This window comes from Hermetia illucens, chromosome 4, assembly GCF_905115235.1.
Source record: "Hermetia illucens chromosome 4, iHerIll2.2.curated.20191125, whole genome shotgun sequence".
In the NCBI taxonomy this organism is placed as follows: Eukaryota; Metazoa; Arthropoda; class Insecta; order Diptera; family Stratiomyidae; genus Hermetia; species Hermetia illucens.
The window spans coordinates 19117120-19140979 of NC_051852.1; the positions used below are offsets into that span (position 1 = coordinate 19117120).

The 23860-nt window shown below is 46.2% G+C and overlaps 2 protein-coding genes across 2 annotated transcripts; both read left to right on the forward strand.

Annotated features, from left to right (window-relative positions):
* Nucleotides 1-6320: 6320 nt before the first annotated feature.
* On the forward strand, nt 6321-8057 carry LOC119656319. Its single transcript, XM_038062770.1, has one exon. The coding sequence runs from the start codon at nt 6321-6323 to the stop codon at nt 8055-8057; it is 1737 nt and encodes a 578-aa protein (XP_037918698.1).
* A 12393-nt stretch (nt 8058-20450) lies between these two features.
* LOC119656322 lies at nt 20451-22187 on the forward strand. Its single transcript, XM_038062784.1, has one exon. It carries the CDS (start codon nt 20451-20453, stop codon nt 22185-22187), a length of 1737 nt encoding a protein of 578 aa, XP_037918712.1.
* The last annotated feature ends 1673 nt before the right edge of the window (nt 22188-23860 follow it).

A 23860-nucleotide genomic window follows, 5' to 3' on the forward strand; every position in this document is an offset into this window, starting at 1 on the left:
ACGTCTGATATTTGCTGGCGGATTAACAATGGTGAGTGCGTAGGCGCTTGCCTTATAGACATGGAGAAAGCCTTTGATACCGTCTGGTTGGATGGACTGATTTTCAGGCTCCTGAAGAATGAGTTTCCCAGTCACCTCGTAGCGATGATGTGTAGTATGCTGTATGGCAAGTGCTTTGTCATTACGGACGGAAATCTCACTACTAACAGAGAATTTCATGTTCTGAATGGATTACAGCAAGGGACAGTGACTGCGCCTACACTTTTTGCGGTATTTGCCGGCGAATTGCTCAATTCTTTCGATTTTAATAAATCTCCTAAAAGGTCGTTGGTTGCTTTTGCTGACGATCTGATAGCCTACACGGCGCACAAGAAGGTAACTGAGGTGCAAGTTGAACTTCAGAAGATGTTCAATGATATTAAGTTCTTCACGAACAGTTGGCGGATGAAAATCAATGCGCAAAAGTGTGAAACGATTCTGTTTCGAAATTCTTTGGCGTATGCCAGTAGGAACTTGAAAAGGAATTGGAGAGATTTCCACATTGTCGCGAACGAGGATAGTTCTGAGCGCATTCCCCATAAGAAGTGCGTTAGATACCTGGGTGTGCGTCTTGACGAGCGTCTCCAATTTAACGAGCACGTTAAAGTCGCGCTAGAGAGCGCTCGCAAGGCATTCATGTCTCTCCGAAGACTCTTTTATGCTCCACATCTTAGCCGGAAGGTTAAGATTATTTGCTATCTTACTTTGGTTAGACCGGTGCTCACCTACGGGTGTGCTATCTGGTTTAATTTGAGTGCTAGCCAAATGGAGAAAATAAGGATCTTTGAAAGGAAATGTCTGCGTGCTTGCACGGGACTTAATAGGACTGCTTCGTCAAACTATGAGCACTATGTAACTAATGAAGTGATGAATGCAGCTGCTGCTGTGCCAAGAATCGACACAGTTATCGTCAGATTGATTCGGAATCATATAGTGCGATCTGCTTCGCATGGTGAGAACCCTTGGGTTTCGCAGCCGTTCTACCCAAATGATGGGTATTTCGAGAAAACTCTCACGACAGGCTTCATTCCTCCCGAAACGTTCGTGTATCTTGACAGGAATGGTCTAATTCTTGATTCTGCCGGTGATCCGGTTATGTATCATATACATAGACGGGCCACGGACAAAAGGATAGAATACCCCCCGAATTTGACAGTGGGGGCTCCGGGATTCGACTGGAGATACTCCAGAGCGAGAGCAATTGACATTAAGCGGGATGAAAAAGAGAAATCTTGGTACTGGTGGCTGCGGGATGCCGGTTAGCGATGGCCGTGCTCAGTTCTGCCATTTGTTTCTTGGTGGGGCTTTGTAAATATGTACACATTGCACGGGTGCTGATTTTGTCTCCAGTTGTAACTTATAAATACATACGTTATTATTCTTTGTTTTTTTTGTATAGATGTTATTGTAAAAAAAAAAGAAGAAATGTGTAATATAAAATATATAATTATGATAGTTTTAAGAACAATAATTTAAGTTAAAAGTATTTTTTATTACTTTTATTATTACTTTTATATATCTTTATTTGCCACTAAGGCCAAGTGAATTCTGTCGGGTTTTTGACCATTTCCCGACAACTTATTGTAAAATTAGATTTTCATTTCTTACTGTTTCTCTTCTCTGTCTGTAAATCGTTATTCAAAAATTTTGAGAGCCCACAGTGGCCATTAGATTTAAGTTATTTTTGTTATTTTAAAAGATTGTTTTTTATTGTTCATTTTTCCAATCTATATACTATTGTTACCTATTTCTTAAAAATAAAAATGATTTTAAAAACAAAAAACAAAAACAGGAAGGCAATATTCAGTATCAGTGAGGCAGGGAGCTGCCTAAACCGAGAGAAGATTGATATTTTTTCTAGGCGGTATCCAGAATTATTGATACCAAAAGATAACATTACAATGAGGTTTCACTTTGATAAAAAGTTTCAAACACGTTGGAGTAACAAGGCATATTGAGAGAGCGCAGCAGAGGGAGCGGGTGCCGGTGTCATTGGTCCAAGGAAAATGTACTTGGAGCCAATGGGTAGGTACACTAACGTATTCCAGGCGGAAATATACGCCATAGACATATGTGCCTCCTTTAATTTTCAAAGGAACTACAGGGGGCAGAACATTGCTATGCTCACCGACAACCAAGCAGCGATCAAGGCACTTAGGTCCAACCAGGTGAACTCTAAACTAGTATGGGAATGCCTTCAGAGACTGAATATACTCAGCTCGTCCAACAAGCTCTGGATACTCTGGGTTACAGGCCATACTGGGTTGCAAGGCAACAAAGCAGCGGAGCTAGCCAAGGAAGAAGCAGGGACGCGCGATGAGCAGGGCCAGAACCCTTCTGTAGAATCGCGAACGGTTTTATGGCTATGACTCTAAGAAATGAAGAGGAACTGTTGAGGGAACTATACTGGGCGGGCCTACCAGGGATCGAGCAGTCCAGGGTGCTTATTGGGGGATACGAACCCAAGTGCACAAAGGATTGCTTAAACCTCACCAAAAAGAACCTCCGAATCATAGTGGGAATTCTCAGGGAAGCTAGGGATATCTACGGACACTGCTTGCAGGTTTTGTGCGGAGTGTAATGAAACCTCTATACACGTCCTGGGACTGTGGCTGGCACTTGTGCAAAGTAGGTCGAGACAACTGGGAGAACACTTAATACCAGATGCAAAGTTGAAAGATCTGGAAGTGGGGAATATACGGAAGTTCCTGACGGTTATAGGCATGCTTGAGATACTTTTTTTTTTGTGCGTACACGGAGGTGGAAAATCTTAGAAAGACACGTCCGCCGCAGCTCCGCCGCCCGAACGCCGGAACTACAGCGGGCGCGTGTGGGATTCACACCCACTAAAAACCACCCCCGGTCTCTCCAGCACCAGCCCCGCGGGACCACCATTAAGGTATTACTTCGCGGGGTAGATTTGCCCTTAGGCACTCATCCTTTTCCTATTTGCAGCTTTCCTCCTTCTTTGTTCCTTCAGCAACTCCTCCTGCAATTGGATGATTGCAGAGCCAACCGCAAGCCACTTCTCCTCGGACTCCAGCATCTCAGTAACCAAGCTCTCCGGGGTCCCGCTCCTGCCGAGCACCTGGTTTAAGCTCCTTCTCTCCATCGCAAATCGTGGGCAGTGAAACATCATATGCTCTGGATCCTCCGGTATTCCATCGCATCTGGGACAGTTCGGAGAATCATCCAATCCAAAGCGGTGCAGATACTGCCTGTAGCAACCACAGTGTCCCGTGAGGAACTGGGTAATGTGGTAGTTGGTCTCCCCATGTTTTCGCTCAAGCCACACCCCAATGTTGGGAATGAGCCTGTGCGTCCACCGACCTTTCGTAGACTCGTCCCATCTGCGTTGCCAGAGATCAAGCGAATCTGACCTTGCCGCATTTCTACGTTGTGCATGCCCCTCCATACGTCTTGCATTGTACAGGACACTCATTTCTTTGGCCAGGATGTCAACCGGGATCATGCCTGCCACCACCAATACTGCCTCATCTGATGTGGTTCTAAAAGCACTGCAAACCCTCAAAGCCATCCGCCGGTAAACCGAGTTCACCTGCTTCCGTCTCTGAGAGTTTGCAAGGGCCTCTGCCCACACAGGCGACGAGTAGAGCAGGATGGAGCGCACCACTCCGACTAGCACCAACCTCCGGCAATGTTTCGGTCCACCGATATTTGGCAAGATTTTTGCAAGTGCCGTGGTGGCACCGGCTGCCTTTTGGCATCCAGACTCTAGGTGCTCCCTAAAACTCAATTTGGTGTCAATTATTACCCCCAGGTATTTAATAGCCGGCTTTGATACGCCGTATGTCCACCGACCTCCACTTTCACAGTGTTATTTTTCCTGCGGTTCGTTATTAAGACCACTTCCGTTCCCGCGTCCGCCAAGGTCAGCGCGGCCTTTTCTAGCCAGGACTTTACCGCTCTCACTGTTTCCGTTGCGTAAACCTCCACATCTTCAGGGTGTTTTGCTGCAACAACCACAGCTAGGTCATCAGCAAAGCCGACAATCGTACTCCCCTCTGGGACGGGAAGAGCAAGCACCCCATTATACATGATATTCCACAACAGGGGACCAAGTACCGCTTCCTGTGGTACCCCGACCGTGACAATGTACTCTTTGGGACCCTCATCCGTCCCGTACTAGAGAGTCCTCTCTGAGAGGTAGTTTTCCACCAAATTCGCTAAGTATCCGGGGACACCTATGTCAGCCAACGACCCTTTAATTCTATTCCAGTTGGCCGAGTTGAATGCGTTTTTGACATCCAACGCCATCACGGCACAGCAGCCGCCAGAAATCAGTGCCCCTTTTGCAAGGTTTACCACCATGCCAATTGCGTCCACCATAGAGTGGGCACGTCGGAAACCAAACTGGCGTTCCGACAAACCATTTCTGGCTTCGACGATGGGCAGGAGTCTGTTGTAGATGACTCTCTCCATCATCTTCCCCATTGTATCCAACAGGCAGATAGGACGATACGACGCTGGGTTTCCAGGTGGCTTGCCAGGCTTCGGAAGCAACACCAACTTTTGCTTTTACCACTGGGTAGGGAATATTCCTTCTTTTAGGCACGCCTCGAAGGTGTTGGCGAAAAGGTCGGGCCTAGTCTTTACAATGTGTCCGGATAGTTGAGTGGTTAGAGCGCAAAGCTGTCGTACGGAAGGTCGCGGTTCAAATCTCACTGGTGGCAGTGGAATTTGTATCGTGATTTGACGTCGGACACTCAGCTGTGAATGAGTACCTGAGTCAAATCAGGGTAATAATCTCGGGCGAGCGGAATGCTGACCACATTGCCTCCTAGTGTACCGTTACGGTCTTGAATGAAGTGCTCTAACACACTTCAAGGCCCTGATCCAACATGGATTGTTGCGCCAACGATTATTATTATTAGTCTTCACTACCAGTTTCAAAGCTCGGTTGGGGATGCCATCCAAACCTGGGGCCTTGTTGTCACCGAACCTACCACATATTTCCCGCAGCGCCTCCACAGTTACAGGCGGTATTAGGCCGTCATTTAGCTGGACAAAAATTTGCCTTCCCCTATTTTCGTGGTGAGGAAACAGTGTGGTAACAATCTGTTTCAGGAGGCGCGGACAGGTTACCTGGGGTGATTTCCGCAGCCTTTCATCACCACTCTGTAAGCCTAGCCCCAAGGGTTTATGTCGGCATGGTCGCTCAGCTGTTTGAAGCAGTTCTTTTTGCTCCTCCGAATGGCTTCGTTTAGGCGGCCACGCAATTGCTTGTGTGCCTCCTCTCGACCGTCGCCATGGGGTTTTCCTCTGAGCCTCTGGCAAAGCCTCTTTGTCCGAAAACATGCGGCCCACAAACTTGTGATTTCGTTGTTCCACCAGTAGTTGGGTTGCCTACTGGGGAGCAATCGCCTTCTGGGCATAGTAGCATCGCATGCTTCCGTCACCCATCGAGTGATTTGGGTGGCTTTCTCTCCAGCCGTACCATTCAGGGATATGTCGGATTTGAGCACCGCGGAAAACGTGTCCCCCTCGAAAGTTGTCACTGTCCAGCCAAGCATACCACCCGGCATTCTGCGAAAACTCTTTTTCGAGCTCGATCCGCCCTTGATCTATATGCAGATTGCCTGGTGGTCGCTGTGAGTATAGTTCTCACTGACATGCCAAGCGATTCCACTGGCTAAAGTGGCACTCACGTATGTCAGGTCCACCATAGAACCCAGGCCTCTTCCCCGGAAAGTGTACGAAGACCCAACATTCGCCAGTACCACGTCCAGCTCCGCGAATGCGTCGAGGAGAACACGTCCCCTGACATTAGTTATCCGGCTGTCCCATTCAAGAGCCCACGCATTGAAATCGCCTGCTTGAGATATAATACTATGATTAATAGTTACAGTATAACCAGTAAAAGGGGCACAATAGTTCTTTAAGGACGCGGTGCGACTTTCCCTTAACAGAATAATAATAAGCTCTCGGTCCACCTTATTTCTCCCATGTATTAGAGCCCCAAATGGAACTATCCTTTCCATAAACCCGTAAAGTCTCATTTGATGGAAAATAGATGTACTGTAGATACTGCACGCCTTTTACAAAATTACAAATTTGGTTAATTATATTATGATTGGGAAGTTCACCACATAAAGGAAATTACAATCAAATGTTAGAGACTTTGTCTCGTTATCCTAAAGTCATTAACCGTAAGTGCTATATCAGGACTCCTGAATTAACTGATGTCGATAGTAATAGAACTTTCTCTTTGTACTGCAAAACCAGTATGACTATAGCCCACAACGGAACGGTTAGTCAAAATGAAAGTATCGGGAATCATCGTCCAAGCTCTTCTGATAACTTCTTTCCGAGGAGCCGGAATTTTTGCTTTGGAACTCGAGGAAATAGTTGTGGAGTTAAACAATATTTACGACTTCGAAACTATTGTATATTTCAGTAATGATATCAAAGGAGCTGAGTTGGCGGAAGCGTTGCTTGGGAGGAGATCCCCTTTGGAGAACATCCCCAAGTTCATATGGAATCAAGATGTCAAAACCAAAACCATGTTCAACACCAAAGTCTTGAATATTGCATTCGTTTCGCATTCCAATAGAGAAAACATCCTTGAAGTTGTTAACACTGCATTAGAGGACAACTTGCTCGCCAAAGTGATTTTCTACTTTCTCCCGGAGGTGTCCCATAATATCAACTTGAGAAACTTCAGTCAGTGCTTGTGGGAAAAAAGAATCCTTTATAGTTTGATGGTTGCAGATAACCGCGTGTTCACATACAACCCTTATCCTGAAGTTAATCTGGTGGAGATCACTTCAGCAGAGTCGCTTAAATCAGTCTTCACTGGGAAACTAACTGACTTCCATGGAGCTGCGGTAAGAGTCGCGCGATCACTTGACATATCCAAAGAAGTACAATACGTTGATCGGAATGGAGACGTTCAATTTGGAGGATACTTTATGAAAACCATTCTTACCTTTATTAGAAAGCACAATGGAACCTTCGTTGAACAAAAAGTGAAAAAGGATCTGAGTGATGTCGGAAAGATGTTCGAAAGCAGGAAAATCGATTTTCTTTCAATGACGATGACAATGGCTAAGAAAAGTGTGAAACCGTCATACCCCCTATCAAGCATCGCACCATGTATCCTGGTCCCGTACCAAAAGGAGCTTCCCAGAGTATATTATTTGATGCTACCCTTTCAGGTGTCTGGTTGGATTTTATTTGGTGCTGGGGCTTTACTACTATTCCTAGTGATTGCAGTCGCCGATCTTCTTCGCAAAGGAAAATCTACCCCTGTTTATCAGGAAGCGGCTTTTCGAGTCTGGCGGATAGTCACCCAACAGATACACTTCCCAGCAGAAGTGGTGACGAATCACTGGCTGATGCACATCCTTATTTTGGCCACTCTTCACTTTATGTTATTTACGAGTCTGTATCAAAGTGGATTGAGTAGTTTTTACACTAAATCGATTTCAGCTAAGCAAATTGACACCCCCGAGGATCTAGCAAGGACTTCATATAGAATCTTGACACCACGTCTTCAGCAACACTATTTTGGAGAATTTAAACTTTTTCCTAAAATCGTTCTGGACCGTTTGATGATAGATGATTCATTGGTAAAAGCGAACCTAAAACAAATGGATCCTAATTTCGGATATGTGCCACCATCTGAATTTAAGGATACTCTGAGAGAACTGGAACGACGTCCTTCAACCAAACTTTTCCATTTGACGAAAATGTGTACACCTAAAATGTTACTTAGTGTTCTACATCAGAATGAGTCCCCATTCAAGGATATATTCGATGATGTCGTCTTTCGTCTTATTGACGCAGGATTGATGATGAAGTGGGAAAGGGATACTGTGTACGAACTGAAGCAAGTCGGCTTCCTGAGAACGCAGTTAGTAACTGAAAGTCTCCTGCGACCGTTGAAATTTGAAGAATTGTATTTTGTCTGGGTGATCTATTTAATTGGTGTTGTGTTGAGTGCTATAGTGTTCTGTGTTGAAAAAATACGAAGGGTTGAATTCGGTGCTAATTAATAGTGTCGATCCAAAATTGAGTCCAGATCAAACTGCGTTTTTAGCCATTAGTTTTTAAGGCACCGCATCAGTAGTTGCATTGAACTCTTTGTTTTCTCTTGAGGAAATTTAGAAGTGACGATAGCAAAAAGATACTAGCACATACTACGCCATCTTCTTCAATCTCACTGTCCAATTTTCCGACCATACACAGCACACAAATGACAGTTGCAAATGGATGACTTTGTTTTCAGAGGTTCGAGAGGCCATGTCGAGTGTCATCATCCGCATGAATTATATGTAGTGTTCTGAGATCCTCCGATAATCTGTTAAAAGGGGATTTACAAATAAAGTGCCCGACTTTCTCCGTGATTTCCAAGGATATGGCCTTCACTTATATTTTATTATAGGAAACGATAAAGTAGCGGTTAGGATGATCGAGGCCGGAAAGTCTACAAGGCCAATATCTATTTTAGAAAGGAAGGCGAAGCAGACCTTGCCTGAGATGGAGCGATGACGTAGGGATATCGAATTATTTGACCTTAGAGGCAAACCTGCAAAAGTTAGCCCTGGACCGGATACCGGATGTTGCGCCGTTGATGATGATCATAAAGTAGTTTCTCGTAACATTGAACGTCCTATGTCGCTCGTGGTTCCTCATTTCTAAGGTACCTAACCCACAGAAAATGATCAATTCCTTGGCAGCTAACATCATACAGGGTAAACTGAAGCAGACTGAAGGCGATAGAGCTCTCCGCCAAACGCAACCTATGGTCTACTAGGAAAGTTAGTGCGTTACAGAGAATTTCATCCGGAACGAGTTGGGCTTACTTCAGCAGAATGCCGCGGATTCCAAAGTGATATGCGGGCCATCCACATAAAATAATTTGTCGCAGTTCCAAACAATCAGGCCTTTTGTTAGACCCCATGTATTATAATATCCCCAAAAGTCGCCTATTTAACGGTCTTCCGCCTGCAGCGTTCACCAATTCGCGAATCTGAGGATACCCTCTGAAGGCAGAGGGCGAGAAAATTCTCCGTTAAAGGAATCGTTACCAAGGTATTTTCGTCTCTGATCTGAGGAGGCCAGGAAGCTGCAAATTAACGTGATAATTATCACAAGGAAGATACGTACAGGGATAGATATTTTTCAGATTAGATTCTCTAAGTAAATCAAGTATTTCTGGTCATTATCCTTTGGAGAATTTATGTAGTTTATTGTGATTAAGCAAATACAGGATCCTTTGCAAGGAATATTTCGTTCTTTAAACAAATTTGTATTGTATGCATCATCGGACTAGCCCCAACAATCAGGGGATAATGTCTTCCCAATCTTGTGCAGGTAAGCCTGAAAACTGTCATACCCACTTAGAGGCTGGGTAAGAAAGGGTCTTACTATGCTTCCAATTCAGCCACGCACCTAAGTTGCAATGAGCCATGCAGTCCATCTGGTTCTTGGCTCATTTCGCCAAGAAGTTGCCACTCATCTAGTCTACGTTGCCGTTCTTCACGAAAAAACACCTTCTTTGGCTCTTCTTCTTTGCACTTTTATAGCGTTAGCAAGAAAGACAACGGGGATTACTCCCGCGATCACCATCACAGCCGGTTTAGAGGCAGTGTGGTATGCAGATGCCACTTGTAAGACTCTCCGCCCTGTCCTTGTGCAAGACGCTTACGATATATATCCTTGCCAAGAGCCAACCCATACCTCCATGCAGTAGAGCCGAACAGACTGCGTTGAACTCATCAGGAGACGTAGGACCCCAAATGCTCGCTATTAGCCGATTAAGGCCAAAACTCCAGCTGCAACCTTGTACGGTGCTGCTTTGATTTCCTCGAAAGGGTTCATCTTTGAGTCAAAAGTTAATCCAATGCACTTAAAAGTTGGTTTTGACACGACTAGCAATTCAACGATTCCTTTTAGTCAGGATGAATATACAAGGTTGAGAGGATAAGCAGTCCGTCATTTGCTTACCCATGGCATCAACATGCCAAGTCCGCTTTGCGCCTCTTCGACGGTGCGTCCAACAGCAAACGCCGCGACATCATCTGTATAACCGACCACGCGCGAGTCTTCTCGCATTTCGAGTCTAAGCAGACTATCATAGGCGTTCCGGAGGTCTGGCACTAGGATTGAGCCCTGAGTCACCCCTGACGTGATCCCCGTCCCTCTCTGACCCTCTAATGTCTCATAAAGTAGGGAGGGGTTTCTCAGATAATTCCTCAACATCTGTAAGAGCTAGCTTGGCGCATGAAAAGTATTGTATAGTATGCTCAGAGTGTTTTCCCATTTTACAAAGTTAAACGCTTTTTTGACGTGAAACATAACGGCAGCTATGCGCCTCAGCTCGATGAACGGCATTCCCGACTTGCATGACAACTGTGAATTTCCCTGTTCTACAGCCGAACTGCCGTAGGGATAAGTCTGCGGCAGCAAGTATCATTTCAGCGAGTTTATTTCGGATGAGCTTATTGAGCGCTTCCCCAGCAGTGTCAAGCCTACAGAGTGGGCCTCGTCACCTTCCAACGAGAAGGGGAAATGCCTTCTTTCAACAGCTGAATTCGCCGAGCAGTAGGTCCCACCAATATTGTATTCCCCCACTGGGACACTGCCGGGCACTGGCGCCTTCTTGTTTTCCTTAGAGAGGATTGTCTCTTCCAACTCTTTTATAAAGAAAAGTGGACAGTCCTCTAGACGTTGTGTCAAGCGGCGGAGTTTGTGCTAATTTGTCCGGAGCTTTATAATTTCCGCCGTCCACCAATACATAGAAGGCTTGCCACCCCTTGATGCTCTGCTGGGCTCCGCAGACCGTCGTCATCAGGTTCATAACTGAATTTACGCCAGTGTCAGCTGCGGCGTCACCGCCCCAAGGAGTGCCTGTCCCAACAATTTGAGCAAATCTCCCGGTGTTCAACTTCGCAGCGTTCCCCGCACAAAAAAAGTGCCGGGGGCGCCCACACCGAGAGGTTCCATCAACCACAACGGTAATGTGCTGATGGTCACTTGTCGAGAAATCTTCCAGAACTCTCCACCCGTCCATCAGCGAAACAATTGATTCCGAACCAACGTCAGGAAGGTTTCTCTCACAGCCCAGACGCTTGAACGTTGAGGTAGATCCAGTGTTTAAAACTACGGGCCCCGTTCCCGCCGCCATTTCAAAAATTAGTTTCCTTCTAGGGTTGAAGTGAGGCGTGCTCCATCCAAATGTACTAGCATTGAAATCACCTCGATGAGCACCTGCCCTTTTATGCCGAAATGTGGTCCTCCAGAGAATCAAGCCTGCTTGGAGAGTCCAGCATAGTCTCATTCGGTGTTTGATAGACACTAAAAAACGTTACCTCTAAACACCGATTCCAGGCAAGGCCATCCTTTCGGCCTCGGGCAAGAACCATAAAGTGGGTGCCGTGCCCGAGTGGAGATGGGGTTAATGAAGCCAAGAGATTGGTCCAGGACGGGGACTACGCCTCATTGAGTAATTTGTCGAGCAGTAGGTCTCACTGATATTATATTCCTCCTCTGGGATACCGTCGAGCTATTCTATGATCCGACATAGACGGCTCATCCGCCACCTTCCAATTCCTTGACCGAGCCGCTCATCAAAGTATTTCATGGAGTTGAGTCTAGTACTTTTTGTATGTTGTCCCGTCGTCTACTTTATGTATTTCTAACTCATTACTGAGGACGAATTCCAAGAGGCATCCTCCTCTTCGATTAGTATCGCTACTTCCCCAGACTTCATAGCGGGCGTTGGCATTGCAGCCGGGAAGAAGTAATTTCACCAGTGTTATGACTTATTCCAGTGGAATCCGAGTGTCGTCTCCTGGGAATTTGTGGACTGACTCTCGAGTTCTTCCCCCGATTTCCAATGAGACTTGGACAGCCACGAGTCCTGCAGTTAGAAACTCTGAAAGACATATATATTTAAGTTTATTTTAAGAATGATGCAAGCTCTTGGTTTTACACAAGGGTAATCAAAAGTTACCTGCATGATTCCTTCCTGCAGACCACGAAACTGTCTCCGGTACACCCAGGGTTCTTAAGCCAGCACTGTTATAGTGTTTGAAGCTTACCCTTGAAATTACTGCAGATACAGCTTTCACATACTGGAGGTATACCTGGACTATTTTAGTGCCCTTTTCAAATTGTGATCTCCTCCGACGTAGTACTTCCTTGCGTTTCGCAGTCCTACTTGAGCCCTAGAAGGCCTATGTCAAGATCGTCTAACTTCTCCTCTCTTGTTGGCAGTAGGTCCACTTCCTAATCAGCCTCTATCGCCTCGGTGACTACCTAAAAGGTCACGGTGGGCTTTCCACCCGATATGTTCTTGGAAGCATCCTTCTTCCTTGGTTTCTCCTGTGCACGTGCACAGGTTTGCTACCATATCTGTAATTGATGAAGCATGACGTTTAATTGCCTCCAAGGATCAGTGATCAACTCGAATCGAATTGTAGTCTCCTATCTTTGTTGCTTTGTTTCCACCAGTGCGATTCAATGTTGCTCGTTCTTTGCTTTTTGGTGCTGACGTTACACCATATACTTCGTCTTGCCTTCATTAATGTGCACGTCTTGGGTCGTCCTTCCCATGATGTTAACATGGTGGTATCAAAGAAGATGGTGTTTGCCGCATTTACATCGGAATCGCGAGTAAGTTTCTCCAGGGCCAGGTCGAAGAGGACGCATTATAGGGCATCCCCCTGTCTTAGACCTTTGTTGATGTGCAATGGCCTCAAGAGCTCCCCGCCCGTCGGCGGGACTTCCAACTCGCCGAATTTTGGTTGTTGAGTAGTTCATCAAAATACTAAACCCATCGCTTCAATACGCCAATTCTGCCGGAAATCAAATTTCCCTCTTTGTCTCGGCAGGATGATCATCGAGGTGTCTAAAGCTGCATACTCCTGATTTGTTGGTAAAACTTGCGCGCCTGGTGCGGTTGCTCCCTGTACTTTTCTAGTTCACAGATTTGTTCGTTCTCCCTGGCTTTCTTTTTCCGTCTGTGAAGTCGCTTCTCCGCTCAACGGAGTTCGTGATAAGTCTCTGCGCGTGCCCGCGTTCTTTGAGAATGCAACATTGCTCGGTATGCAGCATTCTTCCGTTCCGTAGCTAACTTACATTCATCGTCAAACCAGCCTTTCCGATTCCTTTTGCGGTTGGGGCCAAATATGTTAGTGGCTGTATCCATGATAACGTTCTTCAGGTGGTTGTGAAGATCATTTGTAGATGCTTCATCTCCAGGTCCTCTGTTGATTGCGGTTATTGCGGCATCCATTTCCCTCTTATAGGTGTCGCGGAGGGCTGTGTTGTGGATGACTTCAGTGTCAACTCTCACCTGATTGTCAGACGGGATTCTGGGTGGTATTGTTATTCAAGTTCGGAGCACTGTGCCAACGAGATAGTAGTGCGGGTCTATATTGGCCCCCCTATATGTTCTGACATTCATCAAGGCTGAGACCGCTTTTCGGGCAAACCAGGTACTTGCAACAACCAATTCGTGTGATACTGCTAACTGAATAATCTACAGTTCGTTATTATTGGTATCCTTATGTAAGCAATGGGAGCTAACGTATCGCCTCAATACGGGCGCCGTCCCTACTTGACTGTTGAAATCTCCAAGTATCATTTTGATATCATACTTGGGACAGGTTTCGAGGGTCCGCTCGACTGCCTCGTAGAAGGTATCCTTCTCCGGCTCTGCAGTGTCCTCTGTTGGGGCGTGAACGTTTATGACACTCACATTTCTAAACTTGTTTCACAAACGCAGAGTGCATAGCCTTTCGCTTATATTTTCAAAGTCGATAACAGCAGGTTTCATTTTTTGGCTGACTAAGAAACCTACTCCGAGCACATGGTTTACTGGATAACCGCTATAATATATGGTGTAGCGGTTCTTCTCCAGGTCCAGGTTCTTCCTCTGGTCCCTCTCCATCACATATCTTGCAATAATGTTACATCAGCCTTATATTGGGACAGGGTATCGGCTAGCTGCTCAGCAGTATTCGGTCTGCACAGGAAGCGCACGTTCCATCTGAAAATGCGCAAATGGTTACCCGTTGTCGTTGCCGGGTTCGTCCGGGACTCCTTATGTGGCGTAACACCGGTTTTCCGTGTAGGGTTGTCTACCATACCCAACCCCCAACCTGGAGAACCAGTTGGTATATTTTGTCCCGTTTTTAGGCGCGGGAGACTCGCCTTTATTCTTCTTCGTCGGCAGTTTTTCATGAAGAAAGAACTCCCAGCGATCACTACGTGGAGGTGGAGATAGAGTTTGGTGGTAGAGCTGTTGGTGTTGGTTCAGCAAGCGTTTCCCAGGTTTTATGCTCCGTCGTGGGTACCAATCCACTTTTCGCCCTGGGACCTATACTACTCCTTGACCGTGCGGACATCCATGTTTTGGGTAATAAGGAGGTGTAGAAGATTCCTGATCTCAATCGTTTCGACTTCACCGTCACCATGTGCGTGCTTGGTATATCATCCCTAGTATATGTCGACAATTCCGTTCCCTTCTATCCTGGCAGTTTAGAGACTCCCCCATCGCGCAGTCTACCAGTATAAGACCTGATCGAAAGCATATGCCGGTGAAAAAAGCTCCTTATCCCATCCCTCACACATCTCCATGACAATTATTTCCAGCCTCTCATGAGTGACTATTGCTCCGAATATACTTTCTGCAGTATGACCAGACGAATGGTCTTTACCGCATTAGCATAGCTGATGTCATTGAGTCTGGACACACCAGCGTGTGGGATTTTTACCCACTAAAACCACCCCCAACTCCCTTCCTGCCCTGCGGAACCACCATAAGGTATTACATCACGGGGCGGAGTCAGCTCACTCTAGCTTACTTACCACTTCTTGATGGCAGGAATGAGCCTGTGAGTCCACCGACCCTTTCCCGGGCGTTCCCACCGCTCTTGCCATCTATTTATGGATCTCTCCCTCTTAGCGTTCTTCGTGTGCAATAAGGGAGAGATTGGCTTCGCATGGTATATATTCGCCATCTCATCTGCCAAGATGTCGGCATCATTCCAGAGATGACGAATGCAGCATCATCTGAGACAGTCCTGAAGGCAGAGCATATCCTCAGAGCTGTCCTCCTGTAGACTGCATTCAGTTTGCAAGTATTAACTGACATCCGCAACGCCTCGCTCCAAACTGGGGTCGCATAGAGCATGATTGAGGTCACCACCCTGGCTATAAGCAACCTAGAGGTATGCCGTGGCCCTCCCACGTTCGGCATCATCCTCGCCAGGGCCATACTGGCAGTGGATGATTTATCACAAACATACTGTACGTGTAGCTTATAGCTGAGCTTCCTGTATATCAGCACCCCCAAGTATTTGATGGTCGGCTTGGAAGTGATGATATGATTCTCGATTCTAACGCAGGCGTAATTTCTCTTCTGGCGCTTAGTTATGAGGACCGCTTCTGTTTTTTCCTCCGCCAGCGTCTGACCAGAGTTCTCTAACCAGCATTTGACAGCACTGATTGCCTCGCTTGAGTATAAATCAGCATCTTCAAGATGCTTTGCGACAACAACCAGTGCTATGTCGTCAGCGTTACCCACCACTGTGGCTTCAAACAACGTACTCCTGGGGCCCGTCATCGGTGTCATACCAGAGCCTCCTTTGAGTTAAAAAACTTATCGACGATAGCAGCGAGATAGGCGGGAATACCAACCTTCGCTAGGGATTTGCGTATTAGATTCCAATTGGCCGAATTGAATGCATTTTTCACGTCCAGGGTTACTACTACGCAATATTTGCTGGTACTACCCTTTCCGTGAATTACATCTTCGGCCAAGCCAGTAACCAATTTGATGGCATCAATGGTTGATCTGGCTTTTCGGAACCCATATTGCCGATTTGAAAGACCGCCTTGGCTCTCAACAACCGGGAGTAATCTATTATAGATTACCCGCTCCAACATTTTCCCCACCGTGTCCAAAAGACATATGGGTCGGTATGACGATGGTTCACCTGGAGGTTTACCAGGCTTAGGCAGAAGTACCAACTTCTGTCGCTTCCAAGCCGCTGGAAATATTGCAACTTCGAACAACTCAGCGAACATGTCCGGCTTGGATTTCACGGCAAGCTTCAGGGCCTTATTCGGTACTCCGTCCAGGCCCGGCGCTTTATTGTCTCCTATTCTACCGCAGATCTCCAGCAGCTCGTCTCTGGTGACTGGCGGGATTGCCGTCACATTCAGAGGTGGTTGGAATGTGTCGGTGCTCTCCTCTTGCTGGGGGAATAACCCCTGGATGATTTTCAGCAAGGGGTTGGGACACGTGATCTGCGGATATGAACGGCCTCCGAATCGTCCCATCACGATTCCATAAGCTCTCCCCCACGGGTTTACGTTCGCTTCTGAGCAGAGCTCCTTAAAGCATTTCCTCTTGCTTCGCTGGATGGCGAGCTTGAGGGTTTTGCGGGCTGCCTTGTAGGCGCACTCTTTCTGTCCTTGATCGACTCTACCTGTCGCCCTCTGAGCCGCTCTTCTGGCTCGGCGGCAGGCTGATCGAAGACCGGTCAGTTCATCATTCCACCAACAGTTTGGTCTTCTACTGGGGAATGAACACTGTCTAGGCATGGATGCGTCACATGCTTTGACGATGCATTGAGCCAGATGGACGGCTCTTTCTGTAGAGGCGCCTGCTTTATCAGGTTGATCTAACCACACCTCTATGAAAGTCTGCTCATCCAAAGATTTTGCAGACCAGCCTGAAATCTTTTTCGGTTTCGGGCATGATAGCCCTTTGCCCTGAGGCTCGACACATGTCTCAAAGAAGATTGCCTGGTGATCGCTGTGGGTGTAGCGTTCGCTGACGCACCAGGACATACTACTTGCCAGAGAAGGGTTGACAAAGGTCAGGTCTACAACCGAGCCTGACCCCCCTTTCTGGAAGGTGTTTACACCACCTTCCTTAGGCAAAACCATGTCCATCTGCGTGAAAGCTTCTATTAAACGGCGCCCCCTAGCATTTGGTTCTCTGCTGCCCCACTCTAGGGCCCAAGCATTGAAATCGCCAGAAATCACCTTTGGACTTCGTCCCCTTGCGTCGAGAGCAAGATTATCAAGCATTTGCTCGAATTCAGACAGTGTCAAACTTGGTGGGGCGTAGCAGCTGTATACATATACATCACTTATTTTCGCCCGCACAAAGCCACTGGCTGTCTGACTTGCAGTACATTGTATGGCCTGTCGACCACAAGCCCATATCGCCGCTCCACCAGTCGAATCTGTGACCCATACGCCACCGTGACGGTTTCTGTACGGCTCACTTATGATGGCGATTTCCATCTGAGATTCGAACGTGGTCTGCCCAAGTAAATCCTGAGCGACCCTGCAATGATTGAGGTTTATTTGAATAAACCTCATTTTCTTATTGCAGTGAGCGCCTTCCTAAATTCTGGACATTTACTACTTGCAATATGCCGGTTATCTTGTCCCTCTTTCACCTCGCACAATAGGCATTTGGGGTCCCTATTGCACTCCCTGGCAATATGGCCCTTCTCCCCACACCTTCTGCATCGATCGGATCGATCAATGTTGCTGGTGCACACCTTTGCGAAGTGCCCAAACATGAGGCATTTAAAGCACCTCTTTAGTGAAGTCTGTTCTCTTAGACGGCAGACAACCTATCCAATCCGAACTTTTCCGGCCGCCAACAACTTCTGCGCTGTCTCCGCTGGTACTCGTAGTGTGACTGTTTGAGTACCGCCATAGGCTTTTCGTAAACTCACAACAGACTCCTCGACTAGTTCTGGCAACTGGAATTGCTCCTTCAGAGCAGTACAAATTTCTGCTTCTGATGTTATTTCATCGAGATCCTTACATTGTATGTAGATCTCATGTGTTTGGGCACGCACTGCGGCATTCTCCCCAAGTGAGTCCTTCACCCAAGTGCGAAAGTCATCAGCCTTGCGCACGCTGGATCTTTTCAGCTCGAACTTGAGATCCCCTTTCTGGGTCCTTCGGATTCAATTCACATTTCCGCTCAGATCTATTAGGTCGGGATCCGCTTTGACCTGTCTGAGTATCTCCGCGTAGGACAGATTGCTCTTACTGGAGATAACAATCGCATCTGGACGGGTTCGCACTTTTGCTTTTCCTTTCGCTTTTTTGCTCGTAACCTTAGTCCATCCATTCGTCTTGGGCTGTTCGACTTTTCTACATTCGCTGTACGCTTTCCTCCTTCAGAGCTATTAGTGCTGGTTTTCAGAGTTTCCTGTCCGTCTTTTTTCTCTTAGGCGCCTGCTGATTATTTAAAGGATCCGCCTCTTTTTCACGTACTCGTTTATTTCGCCCTGATTCAGTGGTAGTACGGTTCGGCGTCACTTGGGTCGCTTGTGACACTGTTGGTGCAGCGGGGCTCGGCGTATCCTTGATATTCTTCTCCTCCATCTGCGATCTATTATAGAGGACTCTAATAGCCCTCACCATATTCTTTATGGCTTGGTGCACGTTGTGCTTGTCCTTGATGAACTCGGACAGGTCAACTATTTTTGTCCCAAGGTGGATAAAGGATAATTCCTCCGGATTGGGACTCCGCTCCCTATAAGCCCCGATAGGGTTACTCCTTTTATACGCTGCTTCACTTTTGGCGGTTATTGATCTTGCCTGTGCTTTATCCTTCATCGTCTTTAGGATTGGTGGAGATCTCAAAGTTGATGAGCTTCTTTTGAAAGGATCCTTTTGTTGTTTCTGGACCACCTCCTGCTGTCGCGCATTTTGAGCATACGTGGTGGGTGTTGTCACGGTTTTTGTCGTCCAACGATCCGTCTTCAGTTCATCCTTAGTTGTTCTTGCTACTGGTGTTCTCGGTAAGGTCGTACTTCGCTTGAACACTTCCTTCTCCACATCCAAATCACTTGTAACATTATATGCCAAGGTGGCCAAGTTGTCCACCACCGAGGCACTGCGGTCGAGGGATATCGACGGCCGGGAGCCCGCTTGCTCACTACCAAAAGCCGCCGGTACTGGGGTTCCGAGCCCCTGCACCGTAAGTTTACTCCTTCTCTCGTCTTCCATGGTGGTTTTATGTTCTGGGTATCCTTCCCATAGCCATTTTGGTCCGCGCACCAGAGATAAGCAAACACTAGCCCATGCACCGTCAGAAAAGAAAAGTGCATGAACACATATTTACACATCAATAGGTATGCCCCAATCCGCCAGCTGGGGTCGCGCCTGATGGGAGTGTGGCGCGGCAGGATTCGCAGCATTCAAAATTTATTTCGAATGTTGCGAATGCGAACAAATAGATGGCGCGGATCTATCCACTTTGCGGAGCTCGCCACGGGAGTGGAGGACCGGCGAGAAAAGTGTGCCATGAGTTAGGGGCAGAAAAGAAACACATGAAGCGAGACTCTCTTCTGCCTCTAACGGGCATACAGTCGCACAAATTATTTAATAAAGTCACACAAATTATTTAATAAAGTCTAATGGTTAAATATATCGAGTATTGATTGTAAAAACCCAGTCTATGTTCCGGTGTACCTAAAAGTGTGGTTTACAAAGAAATTAATATTAAAGTTAAAGGAGATCTGGCCACTCCTCACAGGAGAATGAGGGAGCTGCCACGTTTCGTAAATGTTACAGGCTGTCCCATAGTAGACATCGCTCTAGGAGATGGTGGTATCAAAACAGCGCACCACAACGTTAATTGAACTCATCAGAGCGACCGCTGGCACTTTTTTACCCACCGACCCTTTCCATGCTTTTGGCTACTATCCATTTTCGTATGTAGACAATATAGGTCCAATATGAATAGGGATACCTCTTTGTTACCAAAAGGTATACCCAATTTTGTTGAAGTCTTTACTTCGGTCCTTCGAGAAAACTTGGGGCTCGATAACCTTAAGATCATATCCAACAAAAAGTTTTAAAGTTTCCTTTTCTGGATATTACCATCTAGGATTATCAGACTTCCCGTGAACTTGATATAAAAAGAATTGGCACTGGCTTCCTAATGCCTAAATTTCCAATAAATTACGCATCAAAAAACACTTCATGATTGAGTTCCTAATCTAGGATTTGAATTGTCCAACGCCTTTCTCCGTTCGAGGTTTCGATCATTTTCGGGGGTTTATTAGGTTAAGTGGGCTCCGGTTCACTTTATTTCTTCCATGTATTACAGCCCCTGATGGAATTACCCTTTCCATAAACTCGTAAAGATAAATTTGAGGGTTGATGTATACAAATTTGGTTAATTGCACAATATTATGATTGGGAAGTTCACTACATAAGGGAAATTTCAATCAAATGTTAGAGACTTTGCCTCGTTATCCTAAAGTGATTACCCGTAAGTGATACATCAGGGCTCCTGAATTAACTGATGTCGATGGTAATTGAACTTTCTCTTCGTACTGCAAACCAGTCTGACTATAGCCCAAAACGGAACGGTTACGGTTTGGTAAAAAATGAAAGTATCGGGAATCATCGTCCAAGCGCTTTTGATAACTCTTTTGGGAGGAACCGGAGTTTGTATTTTGGAACTCAAGGAAATAGTTGTGGAATTAACCAACATTTACCACTTCGAAACTATTGTATGTTTCCGTAATGATCTCAAAGGAGCTGAGTTGGCGGAAGCGTTGCTTGGGAAGGGATCCCCTGTGGAGAGCATCCCGAAGCTCATATGGAATCAACATGTCAAGACTAAAACAATGTTCAACACCAAAGTCTTGCATATTGCCTTCGTCTCGCATTCCAATAGAGAAAACATCCTTGAAGTGGTTAACACTGCATTAGAGGACAACTTGCTCGCCAAAGTCATTTTCTACTTTCTCCCGGAGGTGTCCCATAATATCAACTTGAGAAACTTCAGTGAGTGCTTGTGGGAAAAAAGAATCCTTTATAGTTTGATGGTTGCAGATAACACGGTGTTCACATACAACCCTTATCCTGAAGTTAGTCTGGTGGAGATCACTTCAGCAGAGTCGCTTAAATCAGTCTTCACTAAGAAACTAACTGACTTCCATGGAGCTGCGGTAAGAGTCGCCCGTTCACTTGACATATCCAAAGAAGTACAATATGTTGATCGGAAGGGAGACGTTCAATTTGGAGGTTACTTTATGAAAACCATTCTTGCATTTATTAGAAGGCACAATGGAACCTTCGTTGAACAAAAAGTGAAAAAGGATCTGAGTGATGTCGGAATGATGTTCGAAAGCGAGAAAATCGATATTCTTTCAATGACGATACCGATGGATAAGAAAAGGGTGAAACCGTCATACCCCCTATCAAGCATCGCCCCATGTATCCTGGTCCCGTATCAAAAGGAACTTCCCAGAGTATTTTATTTGATGCTACCCTTTCAAGTGTCTGGCTGGATTTTATTTGGTGCTGGAGCTCTACTACTTTTTCTAGTAATTGCAGTCACCGGACTTCTTCGCAAAGGAAAATCTACCTCTATTTATCAGGAAGCGGCTTTCCGAGTCTGGCGAATAGTGACCCAACAGATACACTTTCCAGCAGAAGTGGAGACCAATCACTGGGTAATGATCATAATTATTTTGGCCACTCTCCACTTTATGTTATTTACGAGTCTTTACCAAAGTGGATTGAGTAGTTTTTACACTAAATCGATTTCAGCTAAGCAAATTGACACCCCCGAGGATCTAGCAAGGACTTCATATAGAATCTTGACACCACGATTTCAACATTACTATTTTGGAAAATATAAACTTTTTCCTAAGATCGCTCTGGACTGTCTAATGGTAGATGATTCTCTGGTAAAAGCAAATCTAAAACAAATGGATCCGAATTTCGGATATGTGCCACCCTCTGAATTTAAGGATCTTCTCAGAGAACTAGAACGACGTCCTTCAACCAAACTTTTCCATTTGACGAAAATGTGTACACCTAAGGTGTTGATTGGTGTTCTACATCAAAGGGAATCCCCATTCAAGGATATATTCGATGATGTCGTCTTTCGTCTTGTTGATGCTGGATTGATGCTGAAGTGGGAAAGGGATACTGTGTACGAGCTGAAACAAGTCGGCTTCCTGAGGATGCAGTTATTAAGCCAAAGCCTCCTGAGACCGTTGAAATTTGACGAATTGTATTTTGTCTGGGTGGTCTATTTAATTGGTGTTGTATTGAGTGCTATTGTGTTCTGTGTTGAAAAAATACGAAGGGTTGAATTCGGTGCTAATTGATAGTCTCGGTCCAAAACTGAGTCCAGATCAAACCGCGTTTTTGGCCATTAGTTTTTACGCACCATATCAGTTGCAAATAATAAAATGAGCATTTAACTCTTTGTTTTTCTTGAAAAAATTTAGATGTAACAATAGCAACAAGTTACTTGCACATACTCCACAATCTTCTTCAATTTTCTGACCACACACAGGACACAAACGACGAAGCCTCATCGCCAAAGAAAGCTACACCGGCGAAAGTCCCGGGTAGTTCTTCGATTACGGGTCCAACTGTGATGAAAAGGTAACTGCCTACAGCTCGTAAACCCGAAGAATGGACCGAAGTAGGCGCCAAAAAGCGTCACAAGGAGAAAAACAACACTCGTCCGGATCATCGTTATTTCCAAGAAAGGAGATATGTCCTACGCCGACATCCTTCGGAAAGTCAAAGCCGATCCGGAACTGACAGACCTAAGTGGCAGCGTGAGCCGTATCAGGCGTACGCGAAAGATAGTGGGTAGCTTTCGCGGCCAGGTGGAGAAGGTGCTAGATGAGCAAGCAGAAGTGAAAGCTCGGAAGCCACAAATAATAATCGATTGCAAGGACCTAAAAAAGGTCATATCGCCAGAGAATATCTACGCTGCGCTAAAGGAACAATTCAACCATAAGGACCTAGAAGACAGTGCCATCAAAAGGATGAAGAAGGCATATGGAGGTACACACACGGCTATTATTAGCTTACCAGTGGATTCAGGGTATAAACTGATTACCGCGGGCAAGGTAAGAATAGGTTGGGCGTGTGTCGGCTCAGAGACCGAATATCTCAGAAGAGATGCTTGAGATGCCTCGATTTTGGTCACTTTGAAGCAGCATGTACTAACGAGTACGATAGGCCGAGAAGGTGCAGGAAGTGTGGAGAAGGGGACCACCTTATCAAAGACCGCACGGGAGATCCGCACTGCATGTTGATGATGACCGGCACATTGCAGGTGGTGGCAGGTGCCCGCCATATAGGATGGACCTGAATCGTAAGGCTAAATGAGGTTGATACAAATCAACTTCATTCATTGCGAAGCATCCCAACACTTGCTCTCGCAAACCATTCGAGAGTCGAATGTGGACGTGGCAGTAATACGTGAACCTTACCGAAATTACATTAATGCTACGTGGGTGAAACAATCATCAGCAAGCCATTCAAGAAACAATGGCATTCCCGGGAGCCGGCTTTGTAAGGGCGAAAGCCAATGGCGTCTATAGCTACAGCTGCTATGCTCCTCCTAATGCAACATTAGCTTAATATGAGGAGATGCTAGACGGCTTGGTGTTGGACGCTGGAGACCACGCCCCCAAAATCATTGCCGGCGATTTCAACGCATGGTGTTTAGACTGGGGAAGTCGAGTGACGAACATCAGGGGCCAAATCTTGTTTGAAACCTTCACGGAGCTGGACATCGTACTCGCCAACGTTTGATGCGTGCCCACCTTCCGAGGCAAAGGACTAGGCTCAAACGTCGATCTAACCCACCTCAGTACCTCGCTGGCGAGACGGATGGTCTTGCGGGTAAGTGAGCACTATGCCCACAGTGACCATCAGGTCATCTTTCTCGACATCAGGAATGGGGGAGGCGATAGTCGAGTGAGCATCAAAAGTGGAAAAACCAGGATAGCTCGGTGGTTCCCTGGAGCTTTCGAGG